Below are 13,454 nucleotides of genomic sequence, written 5' to 3'. Positions count from 1 at the left end.
TGGTGTGGACTATGAAATAGAATGGAGTGAGAACTGCCTCAATAGCCTTGCTAGGGTTTGGACAAAAGATCTAGAGAGAACTACATACATCACCGTGCCCCTGCTCATCTTCCAACCCCGGAGAAAAGTCACAGACACGTGGCCTTCACGCCTTCCCAGCTAATACTGATATTGTCATTTAGATGCAACCAAACCAACCAACCAGACAAGTTCGTATCATGGAATGAATTTGCATGGAATGTGGGTTGCCCTCTCTTTTGCGTACTCTTGTTGGGGCTCTTTCAGTGTGCTAAGACTGCTGATATTCATAACCAGCCAACGGACTCTCTTCTGACGTCTCTAAGGCTGGAGGTACAACCAAGGTTTTCACCGTGCTAGACCCAGAAGCTTAGTTCTACATCCGTATGTAGGAGAAAAATAGGTCAGCATGAAAGCAGAGGAAAATGAGTGTTGTGAGAGAGACCCCTGGATTTTCTGTGTGTGTGTGTGTGTGTGTGTGTGTGTGTGTGTGTGTGTGTGTGTTGTTGTTGTTTTTTTTGTTTTTTTTTTTTTTTTTTTTTTTTTGAGGACTACTGGCAGGACTGATGAATTAACTCTAGCACAGTATAATTTGACAATGGAACTCATTTGCATATCATTACAGATTAGGGAAAAACAGTCACGAGTTTGCTCAATTAATCCAAGTCTCTGTTTGAAAGACAAGTACCAAACAAGGAACAGAACTGAATCTCACCAAAGTACACATACTGAACTAATACATCTGAACTTCGACTAAAAATGGATACGACATCCTTTCAAGGTTAAATGGATGCTTGCATAGAGTTTGCTTTTCAATGGCAAAGACAATTGTGCTGTATAGTGTTGGGGAGGCAGTGTCATTCACATCAGAGTCAACAGTGCCCCCTGTTGGGAATTATCAGAACTTCCCATTAGGTTAAATGACCTCAGCTTCTACAAACAGGCTTAATGCTGCTTAAAAGGTTCCTCTTCTATATTTAGCATCTTCACTCCAGACTTTTGTACAATTCATACTAAACTACGTTTGTGTATTACTCATGTTTTCTCCAAACTGCTCTAAATTACTTAATATCTAGCTCATTGTCGACTTTCCCATTCCTTTCTGGGGTTTATACAAGTTGTTCTCTTTGCCAAGGAAACGCACCTGCCCCTTGGTTAACTTCTCTTAGGGTTAAGATGAAACTTGACTTCTAACAAGTCTTGCTTAATAATAAAACAATTAGAACTTAACTGAGAACTACATATCAGCTATTGTTCTAAGTTCTTTCAAACCATTAAGGGAAACTCCTGGAAATGGGGATGGTTATCTGTTATATGGGAGAGGAAACTGAGGCAGAGAGGAAATTTGTAAAAGTGTTAGAAAAAACTAACTGAGCCAGGAAGTTTGTGGTAAAGAAAGGAAACGTTAATGCCTGACTGGAGGATAAGGTAGTTAAAGAGGTATGATGGAGAGGTGGAGAGATGACTCAGTACTAAAGAGCATCTGGCTGTGCTCTTCCAGAGGACCCAGGTTCGATTCCCTGCGCCCAAATGGCACCTCACGAAGGTCTGTAACTGCAGTTATAGAGGATCCGATGTCCTCTTCTGGCTTCCACAAGCACATGGTGAAGACAAACATGCAAGGAAAACAGGAACTACAGCAGAAGGCAGCATTTTGGGGTAGTCCCCGCGCAAATCTATGTAAATGCTTATGGTTTTAGTTCCTTTGTGCTAACAGAAGGAGCACCACTTTTTGACTGTGAATTCTAGGTTCATATATCTCCCTAAACCTCAAGTGAATGGCAGCTGGAGACCAAGAAATCCTTAGGTGCAGTCAAATCCGGCTCGATCGGTTCCCAACAAGGACAATTTGCCTCTGAAATAGTCGCGTAAAGGATAGTGTGCTTTGAGTCACCGGAGAGCTCAAGGCCTGCCTTCCATCATCCCAAGACAGAATGCTGTGAACACCTCTATACTGGTCCCTCCGGTTGTTGCCTTAGGGAAAGGAACGACCAGCCTTCCCTCCCACTGGTTCAGCGGGAAACCTCTCCTCAAAGACTCAGCGCCCAAAAGGCTGACCACAACCCAGAAACCTCGCACCCAAAGCTGAGCGCGCGCGGAGGCGGCAAGGGTGGCGGGAAGCGCCTCCGCCCCGCCCACTAGCTCCGTGCTGGAGGCGTGGTGAGAACAAGCCCCGCCCACACCAAGCGGGACCTCTCGGCAACCGGCACAACACAACAAAATGGCTGCGATGCCGCCGGTCGCCTGAGGGGAAGTATCCCAGCGTCTCCGCATCGCCTCTCCCCCTTGGCTGTTCCTTCCGGTGCTGAGGCGGTGAGTGTCGTCCTTCGGCGTCTGGACCGAGCAGGGGAGGCGGGCGGCAAAGGCCGGAAGGCCCCGGCCCAGCGTGAGGTGGGCCGGCTCCGGACGCATTCGGGGCGGGGGAGTGTGCTTGGAAAGGGGATTGGACGGGAAGGAGGAGGGCCGAGTGGGCAGGGGAGGGGAGGTCAGGGGCGGAGAGGCGTGCACGGTCGAGCACTGGGCGCTGCAGTGTCATGAAGTTGGTGTGCGGCGCCTGGAAGGATGAGGTTCCCGCTAAGAGGAAGAGTTTCGGGGTGTGTCACTGTCTGCGACGGAGATGGTCCTGAGGGTCGCATGGAAGGGAGTATCATACCTGAGAAAGAGGGAACAGTGAATATGGAAGCCAAACTGACCTGAACATTTGATTCTACTGTTTAACTTAACCTCTCGGTTTTGTGACTCTGGGCATGTTCCTTTTTTCTTTTTTCTTTTTCTTTTTTTTTTAAGCGTATGTGCATGATGGTGGGGGGCATAACCGTGGTGAGCATATGGAGGTCAAAGGACAACTTTGTGGAGACAGTTTTCTCCATTTCACATGGGTTACAGATACAGAACTTAGGACATCAAGTTAGCGCCCCCCAAAAAAAAATAAAAATGCCTTTACCAACTGAGCCATCTCACTGGTGCTCTGGGCACGTTCCTTAACCACTTCCTAGATGTCTTAGTTAAGGTTTCTATTGCTGTGGTAAGACATTATAACTGGAAGCAACTCAGGGAGGAAGGGGGGGTTTATTTGACCCACATGTCCCTGGTTGCAGTGCACTGAGGAAAATCAAGACAGGAACTCAAGGAAGGAATTGTAGAAGAAACAGTGGAGATATGCTGCTTACTGCCTTGCTCCTCATGGCTTGCTTAGCCTACTTTCGTATACTACCCAGGATGTGCCCAGGGGTGGCACGGTCTCCAATGATCTGGGCCCTCTCTCAACAATCACTATTCCAGGAAATGCCCACTTGCCTACAGTGCAGTCTGATGGATACGTTTTCTCAATGAAAATCTCCTCTTCACAGATATGTCTAGGTTTGTGTGTCCAGTTGACAAAACAAACAAACAAAACAAAACAAAACACAAAAATCAGCACATTTGATCATGTTTCTTTCTTTTTTTTTTTTTTTCCGGAGCTGAGGACCGAACCCAGGGCCTTGTGCTTGCTAGCCAAGCGCTCTACCACTGAGCTGAATCCCCAACCCCAATCATGTTTCTTCAGATGTAAGGAACGAATCACGTTTGAGTGCTCAGCCTGTGTCAGACACGGATCTAAGTACCACATAAGAATAAAGTTGCTTAGAATTCAGTGAAACCGTGGAAGTGGCATTCACTCTTAAAAACTGAGCGAGTAATTTGTCTTATGTCACATAGTAAATGAAAAAAATGGAGGTTTTATTTAGGCCAGGTAGCTCTAGAATTTGAGGTTTTGATTGCTAACTATGGCTTGTAAATGAGGTGGATAATTCTGTTTTTATATAGCATCTTAAGGATTTAAATTTGGCAAGCCCTGGGGCTGGAGAGATGGCTTGGAGGTTAGAGCAATGGCTTCTTTTCCTGAGGTCCTGAATTCGACTCCCAGCCACCCATATGGCAGCTCAGAGCTGTCTATAAAGGGAGTCAGTGCCCTCTTCCAGTGTGCAGGTGTGAAACCTTGCCTTCTTAGCTCTGCGTTTTCTTAGAGTCCAACATGTTCCTCAAATCATAAAAACTTCAATAAGGCTAAATATGCTAACAGAAAAGGATGGAAAGTTTTGGGTTTGCGAGTCTTGTTTGTTTGTTTGAGACAGGGTTTCTCTGTGTAATCCTGGCTGTGCTGGAACTGTGGAGAAATGGAGGAAGAATACTATAGTGTTTGGTAACTGGGACAGACTCGGTGGAGAAAGCTTTACAGTTCAAATGGTAGTCAAAAAATAAAAGGCAGAAGTAGGCAGCACAGAGCGGTACATTGGCTTTAACAATAAGGACGATGATGGCTGGAAGGGAGACCTCGAAGGACAGTGGGCATAGGGACAGGGCTCAGAAGTTTAAGGAGAATATTTAAATCAGCCAGAGGGTATGGAATGGAGAGCATCAGGAAAAGTACAAGGATATTGAAGGGTTGGGGAAAGGTGTTATGGGTTGTTCTACCAGGGCAAGTATCTGGGTTTGTGGATGGTAGGGTAAGTAGCATCTTATAGCTTAGTCAGATGAGTCTAATTGTCACAACATCCTAAAAGCTTTCTCTTCCTCTCTTGAACATCTTCTAGGCCTTTAAACATGAACCTCCATGTGTTCTTGTCTTTATTTTGTTCTTGACACCTCACTCTTGTCCTCTCCGCCCTGTCTTTTCTTTTTTGTTGTTTCCATCCGTTCATTCTGGGGTCACACTTCAACCCATTGCAAACAACAGCCCAGGTCAGACGTCCTCCCTGTTTCTCCCTTAAGAAACGGGTGGCTACCACCAAAGCTAACGGACTATAAAAAAAATGTAATGGTAGTGCTCAGTATTACAGAGGTTTATCAAGGCCCAGATGCTGGGATAGACTGATGCGTCACATTGGAAGAACTGAATGCATACTGGTTCATATTTTACAGATGAGTTCATTTGCCCAAAGTTCCACACCAGTAGGATAAGCCAAGACCTATTCCTCCTTTGATCCGAAACCCATTGCTGAATGAGTTTTCTGGGATGCAGATCTTATGTTTCATCATGGCCTACAGGGCACCATCCTATCTTACACAAAAACTATAAATGACTTCTGCCTCACTCCAGTATACTTAGTCCAACACGCACGCACGTGTGCACACACACACAACTACTTTAAACTGCTAACTACATGTGTCTATACCTTTTCACTTTTCTTAAATATGTAATTAACCGCATGAGTCAGAAAAGCTTTTCCTGAACTCAAAAAAGCATTGTTTATATACCACCATCACAAGCTTTTGCTCTTAATTTTAAAAGTGTGGCTAAAATAACAAAAGCCCTTTTGTGTCTCATACACTATTCTTTCATGGAAAATGATGTCTTGGTTATATGATTGAGTCTATGCTAAGGCGAACTTCAAATATGAACAGTTCGCCCGAGCCTGAGAAAAACTAAGATGCAAACACTTAGATAAAATATATTAGTCCTTGTTGTGGTTTGAACAAGAATGGCCCCATGAGCTTGTGGATTTTAATATTTGGACCCCAGCTGATTGAACTGTTTGGGAAGAATTAGGAGCTCTGGCTGTTTTGGAGGAGGGTCAGTAGGGGTGGGCCAGTTAGTTCTCTGCTTGTGGATGAAGATGTACGCTCTCAGCCCCTGCTCTAGCACTGTGCCTGCTTGCCTGCTGCCGTGTTCCTTGCCATGGTAATCATGAACTGCAAGCCCTTGATAAAGTCTTTCTTCTACAGTGTCTTATCACAGTGATAGAAAAGTAACTAAGATACTTCTGGATAAAATTAATTAATTGATGACACGAGGTTACAGTTTTCATAAAAACAAGATATTAAAATCAAAACAGGGAAGTTTAGGACCAACCTTTTTTTTCCCTATCTCAGCATATCTATGATTATAGAAATAGAGTAATATGTCATGTACTCCAGATATATTTTTAATTTTTTTATTTTTGTTTTAAAAAACATCCTATATCATTAGACAACTCAATTATTTTGTATCCTACATCATAGTATTCTCTTCAAAACTTTGAAATTGTAAACCATCTAGAATTATTCTTGTCAAATCCTAACAATCACCTCACTAGATATTATGAAGTCCTATGCTACATCCCCTGATAAGTAAATTATTATTTACAAGTAATGATTCCTATAGAATTAGAAAAGTATTCAGTGGATACCTGGATCATTGAAAGATTAAGTGATGGTTCCAAACTCCTGGCTCCCTCCCTGAGTTGCCATAAATCCCATGAAGTTTGCATGTAGAAGCACACACTATCTCATAGGCTGGCCATCTCAGTGAACCAGGGTTCTGAGAATGGAGCCTGGGACAGCCCTTATGAACGGAAGTAGAATCTGCAGGGACAGCCTCATTGGTTGCAGGCCAGCATCTGTCTTATTTGAAGATGGTCTGATACACAGCAACCCTGTGGTTAAGGACAGCTTTGTTGAGATTCAGCTATTTGGTTCAGAAGTATATTAAACTGGGCTTTCGATTTAGTCTTATACGTGAAGATAGTATTCGGCTACAGGGAAACTCACGGCCAAAGGAAAGCAACCTCAGGCCAAATTCAATTTATGTAAAGATTTGTATGCAACATTCTATTACAATATCCTCTTCTGATACCAACTTGTCATTGGATTGAAAACTACTTAATATACTATCTCACTGAACTTTTTTGGGTAAAAATTAGCTGTACATTTGAGAGCCCAGGATATACATCAGCTGTCCAAGGTGATATTTAAAGGGAACATAAAGCAAACGTAGATGAGCACTCAGGGGAAGTAGAGGGACATGAACCAGCAAAGGAGGCCATGGAGTAGCCAGGAGGACAGAAGAATATCAGTAGGACATGGTGTCCCAGACCAGTTTCTGGAGGACAGAGTGCTTCTTACAAGTGTTGGTTGTCTAATGTTCCTGTATGCAACCCTATATGGAAAGGACCTGTGCAAAGTTTGAGCTGATAAACTGAGAAAAGAAGTTACTAGTGACACTCTGAGCTGAGCTTGTGTCAGTGACAAACCTTCCAGGTCTCTTCGCTGTGGAGGGTGATCAGCAGGTAAGAGAACACTGCTCCACAAGCTTTGAGAAGTGTGAGCAAGTCTTCATGGCCTTTGCATTCACGGCCTTTGCATTCACTGAGTATGATCTTAAAGTTCTAGAGCGAGTGTAACACTCTCAGTAGCTATGGAGTAGCCTTATTAAATAGCTTGAAAACTCTTACAGGTTTTGATGGCCACCTGGTTTTATTCTTGCAATGAAGAAAGGTTCTGAACGAAAGCTCTCCAAAGCAAAGATGCCAGTGTCATCTCATTTTCCTGGGCCATCATCTCTTAGGTCCAGCATGCGATCTAGGTCACTGTCCCCTTTAATTGGATCTGAGACTCCGCCTTTTCATCCTGGTGGACAGTGCCCTGCACAGGCTGAGCTTACAGATGAAAACACCATGCCTTTGGAGTCCCAGCAACATAAAGGTATTGCTAAAAATGTCTTGTCTTACACATAAGTAGAGACGGGAAATACTGAGCTTAAATGTGGAATCCTGAACTAACTTGAATTGCTGTTTTAATTGGTAGAAACTGTTTAAGAATGGGGGGGGGGGTTGGGGATTTAGCTCAGGGGTAGAGCGCTTGCCTAGCAAGGGCAAGGCCCTGGGTTCAGTCCCCAGCTCCGAGAAAAAAAAAAGAAAAAGAAAAAGAAAAAAGAATGGAGAGGGGACTAATGCTTCTGGATGAGGTAAAGGTGGATGAGAAGGGATTTGGAGTAGAGAGTTTCTAGGAGAGGAAGTTGGATTTCTCATAGAGAGTTCCTTTAAGCACTTACTAGAAGTTTTCCACCCACCGTAGTTGAGGTTGGACATCTCTCCTCACCTGAGAGTAGAGTACTTTCAAGATAAAAATTTGCTCTAAATATACTAGTGGTGCTTGGGCTCTTCTGGCTTCTTATATGTATGTTCTTATATGTGGCATTGACTTCCACTTACAGAACACACACAGGTCCCACCAATGTTTTAAAAGCTTTTTTCTTAAAAATAACTTGCTGCCATTCTAGTTTGTTTTCAGAAATGCTGTATTCTTTGCTAGGTTGTGAAATCTCATCGGCCTCTGCTGACTGAGTAGCTGACGTTTTTATGTTAAAACACTTTGAGCATGGAGTTCAGACTCTACTGTGCAGCTTTACTGCCTATTGGTCCCTGGTCATTTCTGAATGGATCGTTATTCCAGAATGTTGGTTTGTCAAGAGTCTATTTTCTCTTTATAAAATGCAATATGCCAGCACTTTCTACAGAGGCCATAAAGAAATATCTTATCTACCAAATTGATAACCTATGTCCATAAAATGTTATGATACTTTCTATTTCATAAAGCAACAAGAGAGAAGAATAGAGCTTGAAACAAACCTCAGTGCTGTGTATGGCTAAAAGTGCAAGTAGAAACCCTTGCCTGAGGGCCTGAGTTTGATTTCCAGGAACCATGGTGGAAGGCAAGAACTGACTTCCAAAACTTAGGTTCTGATCTCCATACTGTGTTACAAGTATATACTTGAGCGTGCGCATGTGCGCACACACACACACACACACACACACACACACACACACACACACACACACATAAAACAAATAAAAATTTTAAATGTATCTGCTTGAGTTGAAATTTTGAAATTTGTACTATATTGGTTGCAGGATATTGAGCAAATAATTTAAAATATGTATTTATTTTTATGTATATGGGTGCTTTACCTGCATGTATATCTGTATGGTACTTGTGTGCCTGGTGTTCTCAGAGACCAGAGGGTCTTCCTAACACTGGAGTGGCAGACGTTCACGAGCTGCCATGTGAGTACTGGGATCAAACCATGTCCTCTGCAGGAGCAGACAGTGCTCTTAACCACAGAGCCGTCTCTCGTGATCAAGTGATTTTTTTATCAATATGAACGTTATTTTTTTCTTCAGAGGTTTATACAAATTACATATTTAAATGTGGAACATTTATTGCCAAGTCCAGAGTGATAGACTAAGTGTGTTCATCATGGTAATGAAGTGATAGAAAGTGACAGATTAAGGTACTGTGGTTATAGCCAGCCAGGTACCATCTATATACTGCATGGATTAAGTTTGCCTTACGTATGGTGTAAAGATGATTTATATTTGGTGACATTCATACCTGCCTACTGATAATGAATTGTTTCTGGGTTTCAGGAGCTGATCCATACGTAGGAGTCCGGTATATTACAGAGACCCTCATCAAAAAACTCACTAAACAGGACAATTTGGCCTTGGTGAAGTCTCTGAATCTTTCACTTTCTAAAGATGGTGGCAAGAAATTTAGGGTACGTTTCAAGCTGTTTCTAAACATAAACATTGATTTCACTGTCTTAGGTCTGAGGCCTGCCAGAATTTATTTAGGAATTTTTTTTTTTTTTTTTTGCTTTAACACCCACATGAGTGCACATGAGTTCATAATTTTGGAGGCCAGAGTTGGTGGATCTCTTGGAGGTGGGGCTCTGGATGTTTGTGAATTACCCAGCTTGAGTGCTAGGAATTGAACTCAAGTCCTCTGCAACAATAATGGAGGCTCTTAACTGCTGAGCTGTCTCTCCAGCACCCATTTAGCAAGTATCATGTTTGGAAACATCAAGTTTTCATTTCATGGGAAAGAATGGCAGGCAGCAGGCAGGCAGCAGGCAGCGGGCGGCGGGCAGCGGGCGGGCAGCGGGCAGGCAGCAGGCAGCAGGCAGGCAGCCAGCAGGCGGCAGGCAGCAGGCAGGCAGCAGGCAGCAGGCAGGCAGGCAGGCAGGCAGGCAGGCAGGCAGGCAGGCAGGCAGGCAGGCAGGCCCGCAGGCAGGCGGGCAGGCAGGCAGGCGGCGCAGGCAGGAGGCAGGCAGGCGGGCAGGCAGGCAGGCAGGCAGGCAGGCAGGCAGGCAGGCAGGCAGGGCAGGCAGGCAGGCAGCAGGCGGGCAGGCAGGCAGGCAGGCAGGGCAGCAGGCAGGCAGGCAGGCAGGCAGGCAGCAGGCAGGAGGCAGGCAGCAGGCAGCAGGCAGGCAGGCAACAGGCAGCAGGTAGGCAGGCAGGCAGGCAGCAGGCAGCAGGCAGCAGGCAGGCAGACAGCCAGGCAGGCAGGCAGCAGGCAGGCAGGCAGGCAGGCAGCAGGCAGCAGGCAGGCAGGCAGGCAGCAGGCAGCAGGCAGCAGGCAGGAGGCAGGAGGCAGGCAGCAGGCAGCAGACAGCAGGCAGCAGGCGTGTTGAGAGATAGCTGAGAGCTTTACATCCTGATCCACAGCCAGCAGGCAGAGGGAGAACAAGACACACAGGCTTTTGAAGCCTCAAAGCACACCCTGCTAGTGACATACCTTCTTCAAAAGGCTGCACCTCCTGATTCTTACCTGACAGGTCATCTACTGGGAACTAAGCTTGCAATTATGAGTTGATGGGACCAATCTCATTCAAAGAAGACTTTTTTTTTTTTTTCAAAATTCTCAGGTGTTTTATTTAGTCTAATCTCAAGCTTTTGTTGTTGTTGTTGTTGTTGTATATACAGACAGAAAGGAATAGAAAAGTCTAAGTGTAGACACATCAGCCTCTTAATGGTGGTTTACTGGGCAGTGTGATTCTTCCTGTTTTAGTGAGACCTCAATAAGGATGTTTTATGTTTTGTTTGAAAGTGTTATTAAAGTGCATGCAGATTTCAGTTGTACAGTTAAAGAGGAAAAGGAAACTTGGAGTAGTTTTAAAGTTGGAGAAATGATGCTCTGTGGCTGTTATGTGCACCAGACACATCAGTCTAAGGAGGCAGATACAGGGGCAAAAAAGTCTAGCTTGTAATCTCTGGGAATTTAGAGTTTGCATGAAAAGTGTCTAGGATTAAGTGTAGAAATAGGGAGAATCAGAGAGAATGGGTTGGGGAGGCCAAACCGATGTGAAAGTCTGAAGGATCTGTTGTGCTACAAAATCTCCCAAGAGCACAAGGCTGCAGGCTGAAACCTCAGACAGGAAGAATGACAGTGGCACAAGATTTGGCTATTTAAAGTCTTTCCTTCCGTTTTTCAAACCCACCAAGTCTATTCTTTCAAGGGTTGTTTGCTTTTTTTAAGGTTTATTTATTTTTATTTTATTTTATATGTTTTGCCCAGATGTATGTCTGTGTGCCTTATGCATTGCCTTGTGCCTACAGAGGCTAGAAGAGGGCACCAGATCCCCTGGAACTAGAGTTACAGATGGTTGTAAGCAACCATGAAGGTTCTGGGCATCAAACCATATCCCTTTTCTAGGGCAGCAAGTGTTCTTACCTGTTGAGCCATCTCTCCAGACCCTTGTTTGTGGTTCTTGTTAATTTTTTAAAAGTCAGCCCAATGTTCTCTGTTCCTGGTTGTACCCACAACTGACTCAACTGACATGGCGCTGGATATACGTCTGTCCTCTGTCAACCTTTCCTTACCAACCAGTGGTAGACAGACGCCCTCTCCTCCTCAGTTAACAGATACTTATTTAGCACCTAGTCTGTGTCAGCAGTACTTAGCAGTGTGCACAGCAGGCAAAATCTGCCCTTGTAGAGCCTTGTATACTGTCACGAGATTGTCTTTGCGTTTTCACTGTCTAAAATCTTGTTTGAGGCTTGTACATTCCAGTAAAGTCAAGACATCCTTTGTTCTTTATTTGCCACTGTATTTCATATGCACAGACATTTCATATACATAGAACTGCTCCTGGCACCTAATCCATGTGGATAAATATTTGCTGAATGGACAGATGATGATGGAAAGGCAGTGATGTGCCAGTTCACTAGCAGTAAATAGGGAAGGCAAGAAAAGCCAAGGTGGACAGTTCTTGGGAGAGCACTCATGACAAATGAGGGAGGTAAGAGGAAGGCACAATGGAAACGCCTCCGTTACAGTACAGTGCAACTTCCTGAGCACAGAAAAATGTGAACACGGTGAATATGAGCTTTGCAGTGGGGAAATGACCTGGGTCACTGCCATAGCCTTCCTGCGTGGTATCACATGTTAGCCGCGCAGTGCACATCTACTGTACAGTGACTGAGAGGAGGCCCTTAGATAGTGCAGTAGTTGTTTATAATCAGTAAGGCTTGCTCTTCCTGCGGTCCCCCAACAATTGGAGTGGTGGTTGTCCCTAACTCTGCTGCCTGCCTGTGGATCCTGCTCCCCTAACTGGGCCACTTTGTCTGGCCCCAGTGGGAGAGGATATGTCTAGTCCTGCGTGTTGATACCCAGGGGCCTCTCCCTTATCAGAGGAGAAGAGGAGGGGGGTTGAGAGGAAAGGTTATGTGAGGGAAGAATGGGAGGAGGGGGCTGTAATTGGGATGTAAATAAATGAATTAATTAATGGAAAAAAGAGTGAAGCTGCTCAATGGGACAGTGGGAGGGAAGAGGGAGGAGGGAGGGGCATGGGAAGGTTGATCAGAGGAATGCTGGTGAGTAGTTTTACTTCTTGCTCTGTAGGAGTGCGGTGGTCAGGGAGAATGTGAGCAGAGCCTTACTACTATGGTCAGGGAAAGCCCAAGTACGTCAGAAGTTTGTGATAAAAAGTATTTACCATTTATTTCCAATTAGTACATCGAAAATCTGGAAAAGTGTGTTAAACTTGAAGTTCTAAATCTCAGCTATAATCTAATAGCGAAGATAGAGAAAGTGGACAAGCTGTTACGATTACGTGAACTCAACTTATCGTATAACAAAATCAGGTGAGTCACTGCTGCTCTAGGTAGCATTGCACGGTCTTCCTGTCAGAGATGGACTAACAGTATCTGTGTTATTGAAAGAGTCCTTTGAAGGAGCAGGAGTTTTGATTCTTGTTTACTGGATTCTGGAATGTCTCCTCTGACTTTATGTTTCAGTGTCGCGTAAGTATAGAGTAGGTTTTTACTTAGCATTGTGAAGGCAGACACATTTTCTTGGTACCAACTTAATTCTATTTTTAGCAGTAACTTTGTCTAGTTTTTACCCGTGACTCCTTGCCTTATTACGTACATAATGCTATGTGAAGAAAAGGCTATTTTGATCCTGAAGATACTCCACATAATTTGGTCCTGTACATGTATCCTTATGTTCTTGCTGCTGCTACAGAACTCAGGAACGTGCCCCGCATTTCTAACTCAGATGCATATACAGACGTGCAAGTGCTGGGAGGAATCAGTGTGGTAAAACCCAGTGACGACTGAAGCCACACAGAAAATTGTGACGGGGAAGATGAAGCAAGATCAAATCTTGAAAACCTTTGTGCACGGTTTCCCCAACTCAGACTTCTGACAAGTGAAGCGACAGCAGCCATGGGCCTGGGGAAGTTCTAACTCAGACAGAAATGAAACTTAAAAAAAAAAACACCCTGGCAAATCCAGGTCATGATGTGAAAAGAGTTGATCTAATGAAAGTAATTTCTTAGTGAAAACGAAGCTAGAGGCTCAGGAATGTCTGCTCAGTGCAGCAGATTGACTAGGGGTCAGAGTGCCAGCTAG

At 44.4% G+C, this 13,454-nt stretch overlaps 1 protein-coding gene across 1 annotated transcript in view; it reads left to right on the top strand.

Annotated features, from left to right (window-relative positions):
- The first annotated feature begins 2,200 nt into the window (after window positions 1-2,200).
- Cntrl (centriolin) overlaps window positions 2,201-13,454 on the top strand; it is a 73,479-nt gene continuing 62,225 nt past the window's right edge. Inside the window, exons 1-4 of the mRNA XM_032902666.1 lie at window positions 2,201-2,331; window positions 7,214-7,461; window positions 9,186-9,316; window positions 12,553-12,683. Of these exons, the coding sequence (XP_032758557.1) occupies window positions 7,245-7,461; window positions 9,186-9,316; window positions 12,553-12,683 (479 nt within the window). The 5' untranslated portion in view covers window positions 2,201-2,331; window positions 7,214-7,244. The remainder of the gene's footprint in view (window positions 2,332-7,213; window positions 7,462-9,185; window positions 9,317-12,552; window positions 12,684-13,454) is intronic.

Source organism: Rattus rattus, chromosome 5 (assembly GCF_011064425.1).
Source record: "Rattus rattus isolate New Zealand chromosome 5, Rrattus_CSIRO_v1, whole genome shotgun sequence".
NCBI lineage: Eukaryota > Metazoa > Chordata > Mammalia > Rodentia > Muridae > Rattus > Rattus rattus.
Note: the sequence above shows the minus strand (reverse complement) of the source record. Positions and strands in the feature narration are given on the sequence as shown.